Source organism: Oncorhynchus clarkii, chromosome 19 (genome assembly GCF_045791955.1).
Source record: "Oncorhynchus clarkii lewisi isolate Uvic-CL-2024 chromosome 19, UVic_Ocla_1.0, whole genome shotgun sequence".
Taxonomy (NCBI): Eukaryota; Metazoa; Chordata; class Actinopteri; order Salmoniformes; family Salmonidae; genus Oncorhynchus; species Oncorhynchus clarkii.
In genome coordinates this window covers 62,534,680-62,553,352 of record NC_092165.1, presented here as the reverse complement: position 1 = coordinate 62,553,352, position 18,673 = coordinate 62,534,680, and the positions used below count along the sequence as shown (strand labels likewise).

The following is an 18,673-nucleotide window of genomic DNA, read 5'->3' as shown; positions in this document are numbered from 1 at the left end:
CACATGACGTTTCCAATTAAACTTTTTCACCCAGGATACTATCTGTCACCCCTACTATCTGGCACCCCTACTATCTGGCAGGACCTGTCTGGACGAAAAGACTAAGTACCATTTTGCCAGCCGCTTTACAGTCGCTGTAGTAATAATATACAGGTATCGCCTGTATAAAATATACAGGTGAGGATAACCGAAGCTCGACTTCAGACGTAATCGTTAGGCAAGGGCAATTTAAGTGTAGAAAAGGATGAAACAGCCCCCAGTAAATAATGATCAGTCCCTGCAGCCGTACTAGGCTTCTGGAAAGAAATGCTATCGCATGGTCAACCAGTGTAGCACATTCAGCCGATATAAACGTTCAACTGGTTCCCCCCACTAGTTGTTCCTCCACGGTTACGGGGTCTGAGCCGCAGAAGCCTCCCATCATTAGCGCTGGCAAATTGAAAACCCTTGTCATTGGCGACTTCATTACCCGCAATATTCCACGTAAAAAGAATCATCCAGCGATCGTGTATAATTTACCACACCAGGGGACAGGTCTACTGACGTAAAGGATCATGGTATAGGGATATTGTCCATCCATCTCAGTGTTACCGGCCTCAGTCTGTAGCCGAGGTGGCCTGTAATTGTAAAAAGAACGGACACAATTCGGGCACTTTCTTTATTCTGAAGAATGGTGCGTGCGATTGGACAGAGCTTGTTGTTTCTCCAACTACCACAGTGCAACAGCGCCATCTATTGGCTTGATGGCCTCACTACTGCTGAAGCATGTAGTGATATATATATATATATATATATATATATAAATATACAATTTAGATGAATTAAGACAAATACATAAACAAATTGGTGATAAAAAAAGTATAATAAAGGGGTGTCTGTTTTTAGTGACTTTGTTTTCAACCCATTACATCATCACTAACTATGTTATGATGAAACAGTCAGAGGTCACCAATGCGCAACATACACTATATTTACAAAGGTAAGTGGACACCACTAGAGCAGCTTATCAAAATTATGTGGACACCTTCACTAGCTGGTTTTCATCAAGGATCTCACTGTACTTTGCTCCGTTCATCTTTCCCTCGATCCTGACTAGTCTCCCTGACCCTGCCTCTAAAAAAACATCCTCACAGCATGATGCTGCCACCACCATGCTTCACTGTAGGGATGGTGTCAGGTTTCCTCAAGACATGACGCTTGGAATTCAGGCCAAAGAGTTCAATCTTGGCCTCACAGACCAGAGAATCTTGTTTCTCATGGTCTGAGAGTCCTTTACGTGCCTTTTGGCAAACTCCAAGCAGGCTGTCATGTGCCTTTTACTGAGAAGTGGCTTCCGTCTGGCCACTCGGCCATAAAGGCCCAATCAGGCCTTTATGGAGTGCTGCAGAGATGGTTGTCCTTCTGGAAGGTTCTCCCATCTCCACAGAGGAACTATAGATCTCTGTCAGAGTGACCATTGGGATCTTGGTCACCACCATGACCAAGGCCCTTCTCCCCAGATTGCTCAGTTTGGACGGGCGGCCAGTTCTAGGAAGAGTCTTGGTGGTTCAAAACTTCTCCCATTTAAGAATGATGGAGGCCACTGTGTTCTTGGGGTCCTTCAATGCTACAGAAATGTTTTGGTACCCTTCCCCAGATTTGTGCCTCGACACAATCCTGCTCTACGGACAATTCCTTCAACCTCATGGCGTGGTTTTTGCTCTGACATGCACTGTTAACTGTGGGACCTTATATAGACAGGTGTGTGCCTTTCGAAATCATGTCCAATCAATTGAATTTACCACCAGTGGACTCCAATCAAGTTGCAGAAACATCTCAAGGATGATCAATGGAAACAGGATGCACCTGAACTCAGTTTCGAGTCTCACAGCAAAGGGTCTGAATATTTATGTAAATAAGCTATTTCTGTTCTAAAAACCTGTTTTCGCTTTGTCATTATGGGGTATTGTGTGTAGATTGATTAGGACTAACATTCATTAAATACATTGTAGAATAAGGCTGGAATGTAACAACATGTGGGAAAAGTGAAGGGGTCTGAATACTTTCCGAATGCACTGTAAACATGGCGCCGTTCGCTTTAGCAATCTCACTGGAGTAAAGACCTCCTCCAGTTCTGTCGTTATTGAAAGAGATAATACCTCACATCTCAAAATAGAACAATTGAATGTCAGATCCCTTACTACCAAGGCAGTCATAGTCAATGAACTAATCACTGGCAGATAATCCTCACATTTTTGGTGACTTCACTATTAACACTGAGAACACCACAGACCCATTTTAAAAACTATTGCCTATATCTCCCATTCCTCTCATTGTTTTTGTCTAAAGCCATTCACTCAGCCATAACTGGCCTCACCTCCAGTACAATAAGTGGCTGTGCATTGCACCTCAAAAAATTGGATACGATCCGTCAACCCAATCCCAAAGAAGATGAAAATGAAGAAGACATTTGTCATCATTAAGTTCCAAGAAAAGATTAACCACAACCAGCTAAAACGGTTATACATTTTATACATGTAAATAGATTGGCTTATGTAACATCTGACGTATCCGTCCACAGAGTCCGTGAAGAGAAAAGTAAACACAGAATGAATATATGTCGTGCACGCGTACCACACGCGTACGTGGCATGTTTTTTTTGTTTGTTGCACGGACGGTGACGTAGGCGTTACCCGGAAGTGCTACATTTCATCCGCAATGGAGATGCTGGCTTGTTGGCAAAACATTTCAAGCTAGATATACATATATATAAATAATATTAATAATAATAGCTTACTGCAGGTAGCTAGTTTTGATGAAATGGTTATAACAAATAGCAACGTTGGAGAGAGTACGATGTGGTCAACACGCTATGAATTACAACTTGCCTGCTGTAGGCAATAAGACTCATGCGAGAAGATTGTCCGCTAGGCTAACCCTGCTAGCCGACGGTGTTTACATATCTGCAAAGTAAGGATCAGACCAGTTAGTTAGTTCGCTAGATGTACATGTTTGCATAACAAAACCGCGTTCAAGATAGATCAATAACTCTGAGCCTTTCCACGTCCTCTGAAAGTCACTAGAAATGATTTAGACTGACATGTCTGTTTAGACCTCGGTACAGAAAGCTTTAGCTAGAATTGCGACGTCCGGGAGTTATATTTGTCTAGCGAGCTAGAGCCTCAACACGAACCACAAGTCGTGTCTAGCAGCAAGCTGAAGAGCAACAACACAATTTTTGTTATCAAATCTGTAACTATGTCTATGGACGACTTCACTTCGATCAGCCTGCTTTCCCTGGCCATGTTGGTGGGGTGTTATGTGGCTGGAACCATTCCTCTGGCTGTCAACTTCTCAGAGGTGAGTAGTATTCCAACTACAAACACATGGTTTAGAAACAAAGAAAGTTACTTTCACTTAGAATGGGAGTCAACAGCTGAAGTCCTTAGCTAAATACTGAGATTACAGTGCTCATCAATGCACAATTTGTTTAAAAACAGCAGTATCAGTGTTTCTTAGCCAAACTAGTCAATTGTAATGTATTCTAATTTAAACATACAATTTGACATATTCAGTGATGTGAGGTAACTGATCATGTGAGGCCAAAGTTCATGGTTAGGATATTGATCCCTGCCATGATTGATCCTTGCCAGGGTTGTTCTGTAATCCTGATGAACCCTCTGTCCTAGTTGTTCTGTAATCCTGATGAACCCTCTGTCCTAGTTGTTCTGTAATCCTGATGAACCCTCTGTCCTAGTTGTTCTGTAATCCTGATGAACCCTCTGTCCTAGTTGTTCTGTAATCTTGCTGAATCCTCGGTCCTAGTTGTTCTGTAATGTTGCTGAATCCTCTGTCCTAGTTGTTCTGTAATGTTGCTGAACCCTCTGTCCTCTCTGTCTTGTCCCTCAGGAGAAGCTGAAGCTGGTGACGGTCCTGGGAGCAGGGCTGCTGTGTGGTACTGCCCTGGCTGTCATCATCCCTGAGGGGGTCCATGCCCTGTACGAGGAGGTCTTGGAGGGTGAGACTCGGCCTGTGTCCCAAATGGCACCCTATATTCCCTTTCATAGTGCACTACATTTGACCAGGTCCTATGTGGTTCTAGTCAAAAGTAGTGCACTATGTAAAGCTGAGCACAGATCGAAACAATGAGACAGATATTTCACCGGATGTATGAATCTGAAGCATCCGCTTGGCGTTTCCACTCACTACCAAATATGGTGGTGAGAGGAAGCCCCATGGCTAGCAGTGGGAGAAGGTAAACTGACATTCTGCCAATGTTCTCATTGATGAAACATTTTATCTTAATACAGTATTCTGTTCCCCAAACTAGAAATTGTTACGAACAGACTGGACTAAGTTTTGTGGACTTTACCCTTTGCCAAAGTTTTTTTTTAAATTCTGTTGTTTAGGAGTCAAAGGCGAATTCTTGTTACTGCAGTCTCTGTCTCTGAATATTCTGTATGGGTTAGGGTCTCTGAATATTCTGTATGGGTTAGGGTCTCTGAATATTCTGTATGGGTTAGGGTCTCTGAGTATTCTGTATGGGTTAGGGTCTCTGTCTCTACTGTATGGGTTAGGGTCTCTGTCTCTACTGTATGGGTTAGGGTCTCTGTCTCTACTGTATGGGTTAGGGTCTCTGTCTCTACTCTATGGGTTAGGGTCTCTGTCTCTACTGTATGGGTTAGGGTCTCTGAATATTCTGGATGGGTTAGGGTCTCTGTCTCTACTGTATGGGTTAGGGTCTCTGTCTCTACTGTATGGGTTAGGGTCTCTGTCTCTACTGTATGGGTTAGGGTCTCTGTCTCTACTCTATGGGTTAGGGTCTCTGTCTCTGAATCTACTGTATGGGTTAGGGTCTCTGTCTCTACTGCATGGGTTAGGGTCTCTGTCTCTACTGTATGGGTTAGGGTCTCTTTCTCTACTCTATGGGTTATGGTCTCTGTCTCTACTGTATGGGTTAGGGTCTCTGAATCTACTGTATAGTTTAAGGTCTCTGTCTCTACTGTATGGGTTAGGGTCTCTGTCTCTGAATCTACTGTATGGGTTAGGGTCTCTGTCTCTATTGTATGGGTTAGGGTCTCTGTCTCTACTGTATAGGTTAGGGTCTCTGTCTCTACTCTATGGGTTAGGGTCTCTGAATCTACTGTATAGTTTAAGGTCTCTGTCTCTACTGTATGGGTTAGGGTCTCTGTCTCTACTCTACTGTATGGGTTAGGGTCTCTGAATCTACTCTATGGGTCTCTGTCTCTACTGTACGGGTTAGGGTCTCTGTCTCTACTGTATGGGTTAGCGTCTCTGTCTCTACTCTATGGGTCTGTGTCTACTGTATGGGTTAGGGTCTCTGTCTCTACTGTATGGGTTAGGGTATCTGAATCTACTGTATAGTTTAGGGTCTCTGTCTCTACTGTTTGGGTTAGGGTCTCTGTCTCTACTCTACTGTATAGATTAGGGTCTCTGTCTCTACTGTATGGGTTAGGGTCTCTGTCTCTACTGTATGAGTTAGGGTCTCTGTCTCTACTCTACTGTATGGGTTAGGGTCTCTGAATCTACTCTATGGGTCTCTGTCTCTACTGTATGGGTTAGGGTTTCTGTCTCTACTCTATGTGTCTCTGTCTCTGAATCTACTGTATGGGTTAGGGTCTCTGTCTCTACTGTCTGGGTTAGGGTCTCTGTCTCTACTCTATGTGTCTCTGTCTCTACTGTATGGGTTAGGGTCTCTGTCTCTACTGTATGGGTTAGGGTCTCTGTCTCTTCTCTACTGTATGGGTTAGGGTCTCTGTCTCAGAATCTACTGTCTGGGTTAGTGTCTCTGTCTCTACTGTCTGGGATAAGGTCTCAGTCTCTCTCTCTGTGTAGGTGTGCACCACGCCCCTGGCCAGGTGGAGGGGGTGGAGGTGTCCCAGCCCAAGGAAGGTGTGGTTGCAGCTCTGGGGGTCAGTGGGGAGCACAGCCACAGCCACGATCACCTCCATGCCTACATCGGAGTTTCTCTGGTCCTGGGGTTCGTCTTCATGCTGCTGGTCGACCAGATCGGAAGCGCCCACGTACACAGCAGTGCTGACGGTCAGTCTAGAAAGACACAGACAGACAGACACACAGACAGACAGACACACAGGCAGACAGACACACAGGCAGACAGACACACAGACAGACACACACACAGACAGACACACAGACACACAGACAGACAGACACACAGACACACAGACAGACACACAGACAGACACACAGACAGACAGACACACAGACACACAGACACACAGACAGACAGACAGACAGACACAGACAGACAGACAGACAGACAGGCAGACAGACACACAGGCAGACAGACACACAGGCAGACAGACACACAGGCAGACACACAGACACACAGGCAGACACACAGACACACAGGCAGACACACAGACACACAGGCAGACCCACACACACACAGGCAGACACACAGACAGACAGACAGGCAGACAGACAGACAGGCAGACAGACAGGCAGACAGACACACAGGCAGACAGACACACAGGCAGACAGGCACACAGGCAGACACACAGGCACACAGACAGACACACAGGCAGACAGACACACAGGCAGACAGACACACAGGCAGACAGACACACAGGCAGACACACAGACACACAGACACACAGACAGACAGACAGACAGACAGACAGACAGACAGACAGACACACAGACAGACACACAGACAGACAGACAGACAGACAGCATGGGTGGAGCTCACCCCTCAAGGCCTGCTTCCCATATTAAGTCTAGTAGTCCTGGACTAAACCAAGTTCAGCAGAGAATCACCATTGAAAGTTATTTTCAGCCCAGTTCTAGAATTAATCAGTCCGGGAAACCGGGCCCTCGAGGTTCTACTTTATCAGAGCAAGATTTGTCCATTCAGTGGTCTGTCTGATTTGTCCATGGTGTGGTCTGTCTGATTTGTTAATGGAGTGGTCTGTCTGATTTGTCCATGGAGTGGTCTGTCTGATTTGATGTGTGTTCAGATCCAGAGTCTGCGAGGGTTGCCAGCTCAAAGATTACCACCACCTTGGGACTAGTGGTCCATGCAGCAGGTAAGATGGCTTCATTACACAGTGTTTCAGACCAACATGTTTTTAGGAAGAAGAGAGAGTGGAAGGCTTGTTGGTGGATTGTTGTTGTTGTTGTTGTTGGTACGTTTTGATAGAGTATTTGTATTGATAAAAACATTTATGTTCCAGCGGATGGCGTGGCTCTCGGCGCAGCAGCTTCCACCTCTCAGACCAGTGTACAGCTCATTGTCTTTGTGGCCATCATGCTTCACAAGGTACAGTGAAAACGATAACAGACCGTTCATCTTCTAGTCCATGTTTGTGTGTTCGTAACCGATGGTCACTGTGTTGCTTAACAGAATAGTCTCCTTCCTCACGAAGCCACACTGACAACATTCTAAACAAACCAAATGATTTTCAGTTAAAAAAAAAAAAAAAGATGAACAAAACAGACAAAAGGAAACAACTATGAGGTAACAATTAGAAAGTAACCAATCAATGCTCTTATAGAGTTCAGTTGTCATTGGTCTGTATGTTAAACTGTCTGTCCCCCCCCACCCCACCTAGGCCCCAGCTGTGTATTTGAACCCTGTCTTTCTCTCCCCCCCCCCCCCCCCAAACCCTAGGCCCCAGCAGCCTTTGGCCTGGTCTCTTTCCTGATGCATGCTGGTCTAGAGAGGAACCGGATCCGTAAACACCTGCTGGTCTTCGCCCTGGCAGCACCTGTCCTCGCCATGGTTACCTTCGTAGGACTCAGCCAGGTCAGTTGGGGAGGGGGGGAGGGGGGGGGGGGGGGGGGCAGAATGAGCCCAGAATGCTATTCTGTCCTCTCAGTACTCCTGTCCCCAGCCCATAGAATGAAATGAAGCCCTGAGTATTCCTTCCAAATGTTGTTCTCCCTCTATGATGCTCATTCTAATTCCTCTGTTCTTTTTTTCTCTTTTCTATCTTCCTGGTCTCGTCGACCTCTAGTCCAGTAAAGAGGCACTGTCAGATGTGAACGCCACGGGCGTGGCCATGTTGTTCTCTGCCGGGACCTTCCTGTACGTTGCCACGGTACATGTCCTTCCCGAGGTGGGCGGGACCGGACACAGCCACTCCCCCACACCGGGGAAGGAAACAGCGAAGGGACTGAGCAAGGTGGAGGTTGGGGCTCTGGTTCTGGGCTGTCTGATACCACTGGTGCTGTCTGTCGGACACCAGCACTAGAGACACACAGACCCAGAGGAGGAGAAGAGAGAACGGGTAGGAAGGAGGAGGGTCTAAGAGGGAAAGCAGCCAAACAGATCTCTCTCTTATGTCTTATTTATCTGTTCTTGGACTGCTGATTGGTTGGAGTGGGACAACGACTTGCGGCCGGATCAAAACCATTTAAACCCCACGCTGGAAGACACAGGGATGACGATGTCATTAACAACAACAACTTCCCCACTTTTTCTACGAGAAGTGTTGTCTGTTGACAAGAGACTTGCACTACCATGTTTAAAATATATATTTGATTTGATTTTGAGCTCTAGGTAGACTGTACAGATAAGCGAGAGAGTTTGGCTCGTGGTCGTGTCCTGTTTCAGACGAACTGTCGACTGACTCCTGAACTCGTATTAACGGGATATTTGTTTGAAGACTTTGAAAAAATTAAAAACCTAAATATTGTGACATCTTGCAGTAAAAGTAAAGTTGTTTTTAAATCAGTGATTTAAAAAAAAAACCCTCGCTGGTTTTCAGACACTTTTAATAACTTTACTCTTACTGTAAGATGAAATGTGATCGTTATTTATGTTCTTGCTAGTGGGAATCGGGTTAAGTATTTAGAAGTTTTACATGTAAGTAGTTACATTTCTATGACTTTTGATCGTACCTAATGATTTATATATATATATATATATATATATATATATATATATTATATATAATATATATATATATATATTATATATAATATATATATATATATATTATATATACATATATATATTATATATATATATATATATATCTGCTCTACTAGTAATATGAGACGTCTGAGAGAAATGTGTCTATGAGACTGATTTCCACAGACCCTAACCTTTTGTTAACTGAAAGTTAATGACCGTCATGAGCTTTAGCCACATAAAGGAACGCTTGCCACAGGATCGGCCTCTAAATGAGACACTGAAACATCTAAACCTATAACAGCCGTTCTTTCTTTCACATTTAGTTTGGTTGTTTACCCCCCTAGACCTGCTTCCCTGGTACAGGGAGTGGAGACGTGATTGTGGAGTAGAGTGAGGTTGCCACTATATGCTGATCTTTGGTCAGTTTTGTGTCCCCCCCCCCCACTAATGGTTTAGGTCAAAGCTGAGCTGAGATCTGTACCTAGGGGAAACTTCACTCCCGAGCGATGATTGTATGGAGACAAAATGGCTACTAGTCTTTTTGACGGTGGTGGTGGTGGTCAAATAGACTAGTAGCCATTTTGTCTCCATACAATATGTGAGTAGTCTTTGTACAGTATATGAGTAGTCAGAGAGATGCATTATAATGACCTCTGAACTGAGGGACCAGCATTGTGGAGTGTAGGGAGACAGACAGACAGACCAGCAGACAGACAGACAGACCAGGAGACAGACAGACAGACCAGGAGACAGACAGACAGACTTTGTCTGGACCACTTTGTTCTAATCTATCAAATCAGATGTTATTAGTCACATGTGCCTAATACAGCAAGTGTAGACTTTACAGTGAAATGCTTACTTACAAGCCTTTAACCAACAATACAGAGTTAAAAAGTAAGAAAGAAATGCAAAGTAAGAAGTTTTTCACAATTCCTAGTAAAAATTCCCTGTTTTAGGTCAGTTAGGATCACCGGTTTATTTTAAGAATGTGAAATGTCAGAATAATAGTAGAGAGAATGATTTATTTCAGCTTTTATTTCTTTCATCACATTCCCAGTGGGTCAGAAGTTTACATACACTCAATTAGTATTTGGTAGCGTTGCCTTTAAAATGTTGAGCGTTTCAGGTAGCCTTCCACAAGCTTCTCACAATAAGTTGGGTGAATTTTGGCCCATTCCTCCTGACAGAGCTGGTGTACCTGAGTCTATTTTAGTTTATTTAAGTAGGCAAGTCAGTTAAGAACGACAGATTTGTACCTTGTCAGCTCGGGGGTTTGAACTTGCAACCTTCCGGTTACTAGTCCAACCCTCTAACCACACACGCTTTTTCAGTTCTGCCCACACATTTTCTATAGGATTGAGGTCAGGGCTTTGTGATGGCCACTCCAATACCTTGACTTTGTTGTCCTTAAGTCATTTTGCCACAACTTTGGAAGTATGCTTGGGGTCATTGTCCATCTGGAAGACCAGATTTGCGACCAAGCTTTAACTTCCTGACTGATGTCTTGAGATGTTGCTTCAATATATCCACATAATTTTCCCTCCTCATGATGCCATCTATTTTGTGAAGTGCACCAGTCCCTCCTGCAGCAAAGCACCCACACAACATGATGCTTCACCTTTTTCCTCCAAACATAACGATGGTCATTATGGTCAAAGAGTTCTATTTTTGTTTCATCAGACCAGAGGACATTTCTATAAAAAGTACGATCTTTGTCCCGATGTGCAGTTGCAAATCATAGTCTGGCTTTTTTATGGCGGTTTTGGAGCCGTGGCTTCTTCCTTGCTGAGCGGCCTTTCAGGTTATGTCGATATAGGACTCGTTTTACTGTGGATATAGATACTTTTGTACCTGTTTCCTCCAGCATCTTCACTAGGTCCTCTGCTGTTGTTGTTGTCTCATGGTATTTATACTTGCGTACTATTGTTTGTACAGATGAACATGGTACCTTCAGGCGTTTGGAAATTGCTCCCAAGGATGAGCCAGACTTGTGGAGGTCTACAAATTGTTTTCTGAGATCTTGGCTGATTTCTTTTGTTTTTCCCATGATGTCAAGCAAAGAGGCACTGAGTTTGAAGGTTGGCCTTGAAATACATCCACAGATACACCCCCAATTGGCTCAAATTATGTCAATTAGCCTATCAGAAGCTTCTAAAGCCATGACATAATTTTCTGGAATTTTCCAAGCTGTTTAAAGGCACAGTCAATTTAGTGTATGTAAACTTCTGACCCACTGGAATTGTGATACAGTGAATTATCTAAACAATTGTTTGAAAAATTACTTGTGTCATGCACAAAATAGATGTCCTAACCGACTTGACAAAACTATAGTTTGTTAACAAGAAATTTGTGGAGTGGTTGAAAAACGAGTTTTATGACTCCAACCTAAGTGTATGTAAACTTCCAACTTCAACTGTACATGTATTTAGGGGTGAAGTGACTAGGATAGATAATAAATAATAGCAGCAGCGTATGGGAAGAGTAAAAGTGTGTGGCGTCAACATGCATTCGTATGTGTGTGTGTGAGAGCGTATGTTGTGTGTGTGCGTATGTTGTGTGTGAGCATATGTTGTGAGTGTCGGTGTAGTGTGTGTGTGTGAGAGCGTATGTTGTGTGTGTGTGAGAGCGTGTGTGTGTGTGAGCGTATGTTGTGAGTGTGTGCGAGTGTGTGTAGTATGTGTGACTGTGTGGGTCGAGTCCAGCATAGAGCCAGTACAAGAGATCCAGTGCCAAAAATAGAGGGTAAATAGCCTGGACGGCCATTTGATTAACTGTTCGGCAGTCTTATGGCTTAGGGGTAGAAGCTGTTAAGGAGCCTTTTGGTCCCAGACTTGGCGCTCTGGTTCCACTTGTCATGCAGTAGCAGAGAGAACAGACTTGGATGGCTGGAGTCTTTGACCATTTTTTAGGGCTTACCTCTGACACTTGAGGTGGCAGGGTGCTCGACCCCAGTGATGTCCTGGGCAGTACGCACCACCCTCTGTAGCGCCTTGTGGTCGGATGCCAAGCAGTTGCCATACCAAGCGGCCAGTCAAGATGCTCTCATGGGTGCAGAACTTTTCAGCCTCCTGAGGGGTAATAGGCATTTTCGTGCACTCGTCATGACTGCGTTGATGTGTTTGGACCATGATAGGTCCTTAGTGATGTGGACACAGAGAACCTAAAGTTCTCGACCTGCCCCACTACAGCCCCATCGATGTGAATGGGGGCGTGTTCGCCCCTCCGTTTCCTGTAGTCCAAGATCCGCTCTTTTGTCTTGCTGACGTGGTTGAGGGAGAGGTTGTTGTCCTTGCACCACACTGCCACCTCCTCCCTATAGGCTGTCTCATCATCGTCGGTGATCAGGCCTACCACCAGGTCTCTGACCTCCTCCCTATAGGCTGTCTCATCATCGTCGATGATCAGGCCTACCACCAGGTCTCTGACCTCCTCCCTATAGGCTGTCTCATCATCGTCGGTGATCAGGCCTACCACCAGGTCTCTGACCTCCTCCCTATAGGCTGTCTCATCAGGCCTACCACCAGGTCTCTGACCTCCTCCCTATAGGCTGTCTCATCATCGTCGGTGATCAGGCCTACCACCAGGTCTCTGACCTCCTCCCTATAGGCTGTCTCATCATCGTCGGTGATCAGGCCTACCACCAGGTCTCTGACCTCCTCCCTATAGGCTGTCTCATCATCGTTGGTGATCAGGCCTACCACCAGGTCTCTGACCTCCTCCCTATAGGCTGTCTCATCATCGTCGGTGATCAGGCCTACCACCAGGTCTCTGACCTCCTCCCTATAGGCTGTCTCATCATCGTACCACCGTTGTGTTGTCAGCAATTGTAATAATGGTGTTGAAGTCGTACATGGCCACGCAGTCGTGTGAACAGGGAGTGCAGGAGGGGACTGAGCATGCACCCCTGAGGGGCCCCCATGTTGAAGGTCAGTGTGGCGGATGTGTTGTTGCCTCCTCACCACCTGGGGGCGGTCCAGCAGGAAGTCCAAGATCCAGTTGCAGAGGGAGGTGTTTAGTCCCAAGGTCCTTAGCTTAGTGATGAGCTTTGAGTGCACTATGGTGTTGAATGCTGAGCTGTAGTCAATGAACAGCATTCTCACGTAGGTGTTCCTTTTGTCCACATGGGACAGGGCAGTGAGATCTGTGGATCTGTTGGAGTGATATGTGAATTGTAGTGGGTCTGGGGTCCGATGATGGTGTTGATGTAAAACATGACCAGCCTTTCAAAGAATTTCATGGCTACAGGTGTGAGTGCTATGGGGCGATAGTCATTAAGACAGGTTACCTTAGCGTTCTTGGGCACAGGGACTATGGTGGTCTGCTTGCAACATAAGTATTACAGACGGGGTCAGGGGGCGGTTGAAAATGTCAGTGAAGACACTTTCCTCCTGGTCAGCGCGTGCTCTCAGCACGCATATTGGTCATCTGTGCAGCCATGTAAATGTTAACTTGTTTAAAGGTCTTACGTCAGCTACGCAGAACATGATCACGCAGTCATCTGGAACAGCTGGTTCTCTCATGTATGGTTCAGTGTTGCTTACCTCGAAGCGAGCATAGAAGGCATTTTGCTTGTCTGGTAGGCTCGCGTCATGGGTCAGCTCGCGGCTCGGTTTCCCTTTGTAATCCGTGATAGTTTGCAAGCCCTGCCACATCCAATGAGCATCAGAGCCGGTGTAGTAGGATTCGATCTTAGTCCTGTATTGACGCTTTGCCTGTTTTGATGGTTCGTCGGAGGATGCAGTGGGGTTTCTTATAAGCGTCTGGATTAGTGTCCTGCTCCTTGAAAGAGGTAGCTCTAGCCTTTAGCTCAGTGCAAATGTTACCTGTAATCCATGGCTTCTGGTTGGGATATGTACGTACGAAACAGTCCTGTAGCTTAGCGTCCGCTTCCTCGGACCTCTTCCTGTTTGAGTTTTCGCTTGTAAGCAGGAATAAGAAGGATAGATTTATGGTCAGATTTGCCCAATGGAGGGCGAGGGCGAGGTCTTTGTACACATCTCTGTGCGGAGTAAAGGTGATCTAGAGTTGTTGTGCTTCTAGTTGCACAGATGACATGCTGGTAGAAATGAGGTAAAAACGGATTTGAGATTTCCTGAATTAAAATCACGAGGAGCACCACCTCTGGGTGAGCATCTTCTTTTTTTTGCTTATGGCCCTATATCGCTCGTAAGTCCCAGCATCCGTTTTTGGTCGTAAATAGACAACTACAAGAAATATAGATGAAAAGTCTCTTGGTAATAGTATGGTCTACTTCTTATCATGAGGTATTCTAACTCAGGAGAGCAGAACCTCAAGACTTCCTTAATATTAGAGATCAATCACCAGCTGTTGTTGACAGAGTCACACACCACCCCCATTGAGTTTGCCCGACGCTACCCTTCTATCAGATGACTAGGAAAACCACTAATAATATTAACCATGTCCTTGTTCAGCCACGACTTGGAGAAACATTGGATATTACATGATCTTCAGATCATGTTGATCTCGAATGGAGCTTGTCCAGTTTAATCTCCAGTAACTGCACCTTTGCCAGTAGAACGGTGGAGGGAAGCTGGTTTATCCACTCGCCAACGTAGTCTCGTCAGGTATCGCCGGCCTTTATAACGTCGCCTCTTCCTTTTTTGAGTGTCTGGGATTTGGGCCTGGTTCGGGATGAGCCGTATCGTGGCCTGAATCACTGAGGCAGAAATCGTCATCCAAATCATCGCTGTTCTGATGTCCAGAAGCTCTTCTCGGTCGTAGGAAATGAAGGTGGGAAAATGTAGGTACAAAAAAAAGTATGATCGGCGTAAAAATAAATACACCGGAGCTCGTAAAACGGCTGCTATTCCCTCGTCATTCTGGCAATGTTCCGTTTGTAAAAAGTTTATTAATTTCATTTGGACCAGCAGTTATGATGTGTTTCCTTTTTTTTCTCTCGGCTTTCATTTATCTTCAGCCGTTAAAGATCTGCATTTGTTTGAAACAGCGCCGCTGGTCACCCCAGGGGCATCGTGGTAGAAATCATAGTACATGATCGCGCGTGCAATGATGCCTGGGGAAAAAAAACTGTTTGTTTTAAAGTAACGTATTTTCCTTTGTAATATCGCAAACGGACGTGGCAGTTTCACCACTACGCATTCCAGCTCTTAAAGGGATACTGCGAGATTTTCAGGATTTTTCTCATTTTTATGTCTCTGCGTGCAGTTTGGTCATTATTGAAATTAAGATATCGTTAGCGTAACGCAATAGCTGAAAGACTCCCGGTACAGTAGTCAGCTCCTCTCAGAAGCATGGAAACAGACCTTCTAACGTCTCCAAAGCTGGGTCATTTATAGTCTTACAAAGATATACATTAATAATCAATATTTGATAAATTAGTACATTTTTACTGATAATCATAAGAAACAAGATTCCACTCATGTTGTATCTGTCTCAATGGCGCTGCCCGTGCTCTAACAGACGAGGAAGTGGATAGAATCTAATTTCTTATGAGTATCAGAAAAAATTATCTATTTTATAAAATCTCAGTTACTATGAATAACTTTGTTTTTACCCCCGTAGTGTCCCTTTAAGAGCAATAATCATGTTCCTGTTGTATGTCCAGAGAGTTGGTTCCTGCTCTGCCAGGAGAGAGAGATTTCTCCCAAATGGCTCCCTATTCCCTATGGTGGACATCTTTTGACCCGGGCCCAAAGTAGTGCACTATATAGGGAATAGGGTCCCTGGTCTAAAGTAGTGCACTATATAGGGAATAGGGCTCTGGTCTAAAGTAGTGCACTATATAGGGAATAGGGTTCCATTTGGGATGCACCCTTTGCCGCTTACATTGGGAAAGGACCTCCGCTAAATATCCTGCTTTAAGTCTGACTTTGTTATCATGGGGGATTTCCCTGCGTGTTGTTGTCATGGGGGATTTCCCTGTGTGTTGTTATCATGGGGGATTTCCCTGCGTGTTGTTGTTATCATGGGGGATTTCCCTGCGTGTTGTTGTTATCATGGGGGATTTCCCTGCGTGTTGTTGTCATGGGGGATTTCCCTGCGTGTTGTTGTCATGGGGGATTTGCCTGTTTCTTCTTTTCATGGGGGATTTATCTTTGTTTTCGTGGTAGTTTTACCCTCCATGAACAAATGGCTCACAGTACTTATGTGATGGCTCTTTGGTTCTCATATCAAGATGGAATTAACTACAGGCTACGTCCCAAATGGCACCCTTTTGACCAGAGCACTATGGGTCGTAGTGCACTATGAAGGGAATTGGGTTTCATTTGGGACAGAAACAGACTCCTGGCTTTAACAATGTGTCTGTATTCCTAAGGATTTTAGCGCTGGCTTCAGAAGGAAGTCGTCTGATGTCGTAGACCTGCATATTATCACACGCCCCGGTGACGGGAGCTGTTTCTATTGGTTGATGTGGAGGCTGGCTGCTGCCCTCCTCATTTCTGATTGGCTGGGGTTTGTAGGTGTCACTGTAACCGTGCCTACCCAGCAGAGCTCGTATGTATTTATGATGTATGTACGTGTATCACAGGAAGTTGGTGGCACTTCAGTTGGGTTGGACGGGTTTTGTGGTAATGACTGGAGCGGAATTAGTGGAATGGGATCAAATACGTGGTTTCCATAGTTTCCATGTGGTTGATGCCATTCCATCTGCTCCGTTCCAGACATTGTTATGAGCCGTCCTCCCCTCAGCAGCCTCCACTGACATGTATGTCTTGATGCTGTACATAATAACTTTTTCCACAATAAAATAACGGTCTCTCGGTGCATCCCAAATGACACCCTATTCTCTATATAGTGCACTACTTTAGACCAGAACTCTATGGGCCCTGGTGTAGGTAGTGCACTTAAAAGGTCATGCTTGTCATGAAATGTGATGATATTTGAAAGAAACCAGATCAAAGAAGGAATATTAAAAGTATGAGCAATGACTGTTTCTTCTACATTGATCAACGTTTGATCATAAAGTCACTAGTCCCCTCCTCCATGTCAAACACTAGGATTCATTATTCATGGGATACAGTGATGTCACCTTAACTCATTTAAATACACCAAATGGGTAACATGCTATTCTCTGAACTCATTTAAATACACCAAATGGGTAACATGCTATTCTCTGAACTCATTTAAATACACCAAATGGGTAACATGCTATTCTATTAACTCATTTAAATACACCAAATGGGTAACATGCTATTCTATTAACTCATTTAAATACACCAAATGGGTAACATGCTATTCTATTAACTCATTTAAATACGCCAAATGGGTAACATGCTATTCTATTAACTCATTTAAATACGCCAAATGGGTAACATGCTATTCTATTAACTCATTTAAATGAGTACAAGTGAACAACGGTCGGAGAAGGCATATGCAGAGGGTCGTGGTTTATATAACTAGGTAGCTACTCTACTCGTGGCAAAATGTGACTGTAGAGTGTCCGCAAATATAGTTAAAAAGTTTACCGTATCTATGGCAACGATAATGATATGTTTCCCATTACGTCTGTGTCTGGTGTTTAGCTATTTACTAGTGAGCTAGGTCTACAGCGAGCATGTGGAGGAGAAGGCTCGTTCAAAACTCGAGACGCAGTTGTCGAGTCAATACATCCGCCAGTACTGCTGTGAACCGCATCACGAGAGACACGCCGAACGGGAGCTGTATACAAACATTTCGATATCGTTCATGCAAAATTAGCTTGAGATGATTTTACTGCAACGCCGCATCCAAGTGTCTTGACGTAGGCCTTTTTTTTCCCAAAGAGCCGTCGGTCAAAACGAGCACATGAATATAAGCCCACTCAGCTTGTTTTTTTTTTTCAATCTTCCTGGTAGTTAGCCATGAGAGGAAAAAAGTACTTTTCAGAATGACCGTTCAGAACCTTTTTTTTAATGGGGTTTGCCATTGGAACGCCTTCCAATAATACTTAAGAGGTGCCCTACTCACCTTTACCCACAGAGGCTCGCTCTCATTCTGCTGGCCTGGGCAGCATAGGCTACAGTGCTTCAGTGGTTTCTGGCCTTGCAGGGCAGGGGGAATAGGAAGGCCCAGGTCACAAAAGGTTTGAGTGGGGGAGTCCAGTCCAAATACAAATAACATTTTATTATAAGTTAAGCTTTGAATTGAGTTTTACATGGGAATAGTAATTTAACTAATATTATATTATGAGAACACAAGAAAAACAACCATTGTATACAAGCAGAATAGACAGAAACCAAATATGTTATTCTGGGGTCAGGGAGAGGGGAGTAGCCTATCACAGTAGAGAGGAGAGAGAGGGTAGCCTATCACAGTAGAGAGGAGAGGGGGGTAGCCTATCACAGTAGAGAGTAGAGAGAGGGTAGCCTATCACAGTAGAGAGGAGAGGGGGGTAGCCTATCAGAGTAGAGAGAGGGTAGCCTATCACAGTAGAGAGGAGAGGGGGGTAGCCTATCAGAGTAGAGAGAGGGTAGCCTATCACAGTAGAGAGGAGAGGGGGGTAGCCTATCACAGTAGAGAGGGGAGGGGGGTAGCCTATCACAGTAGAGAGTAGAGGGGGGTAGCCTATCACAGTAGAGAGGAGGGGGTAGCCTATCACAGTAGAGAGGGGAGGGGGGTAGCCTATCACAGTAGAGAGTAGAGGGGAGTAGCTTATCACAGTAGAGAGGAGAGGGGGGTAGCCTATCACAGTAGAGAGGAGGGGGTAGCCTATCACAGTAGAGAGGGGAGGGGGGTAGCCTATCACAGTAGAGAGGAGAGGGTAGCTTATCACAGTAGAGAGGAGAGGGTAGCCTATCACAGTAGAGAGGAGAGGGTAGCTTATCACAGTAG

The 18,673-nt window shown here is 44.9% G+C and overlaps 1 protein-coding gene across 1 annotated transcript; it reads left to right on the top strand.

Annotated features, from left to right (window-relative positions):
* Window positions 1-2,690: 2,690 nt before the first annotated feature.
* On the top strand, window positions 2,691-8,649 carry LOC139375470 (zinc transporter ZIP9-like). The gene is made up of 7 exons (XM_071117285.1): window positions 2,691-3,339; window positions 3,889-3,997; window positions 5,836-6,042; window positions 6,981-7,049; window positions 7,197-7,282; window positions 7,634-7,768; window positions 7,980-8,649. Exons 1-7 carry the CDS (start codon window positions 3,238-3,240, stop codon window positions 8,214-8,216), a joined length of 945 nt encoding a protein of 314 aa, XP_070973386.1. The 5' UTR covers window positions 2,691-3,237; the 3' UTR covers window positions 8,217-8,649.
* The last annotated feature ends 10,024 nt before the right edge of the window (window positions 8,650-18,673 follow it).

Coding starts and splice junctions, on each gene's coding strand:
- LOC139375470 (XM_071117285.1), top strand. CDS start 3,238: ATGTCTATGGACGACTTCACTTCGATCAGCCTGCTTTCCCTGGCCATG. Junction 7,050..7,196: donor ACTAGTGGTCCATGCAGCAG/GTAAGATGGCTT, acceptor TTTATGTTCCAG/CGGATGGCGTGGCTCTCGGC. Junction 7,283..7,633: donor TGGCCATCATGCTTCACAAG/GTACAGTGAAAA, acceptor CCCAAACCCTAG/GCCCCAGCAGCCTTTGGCCT.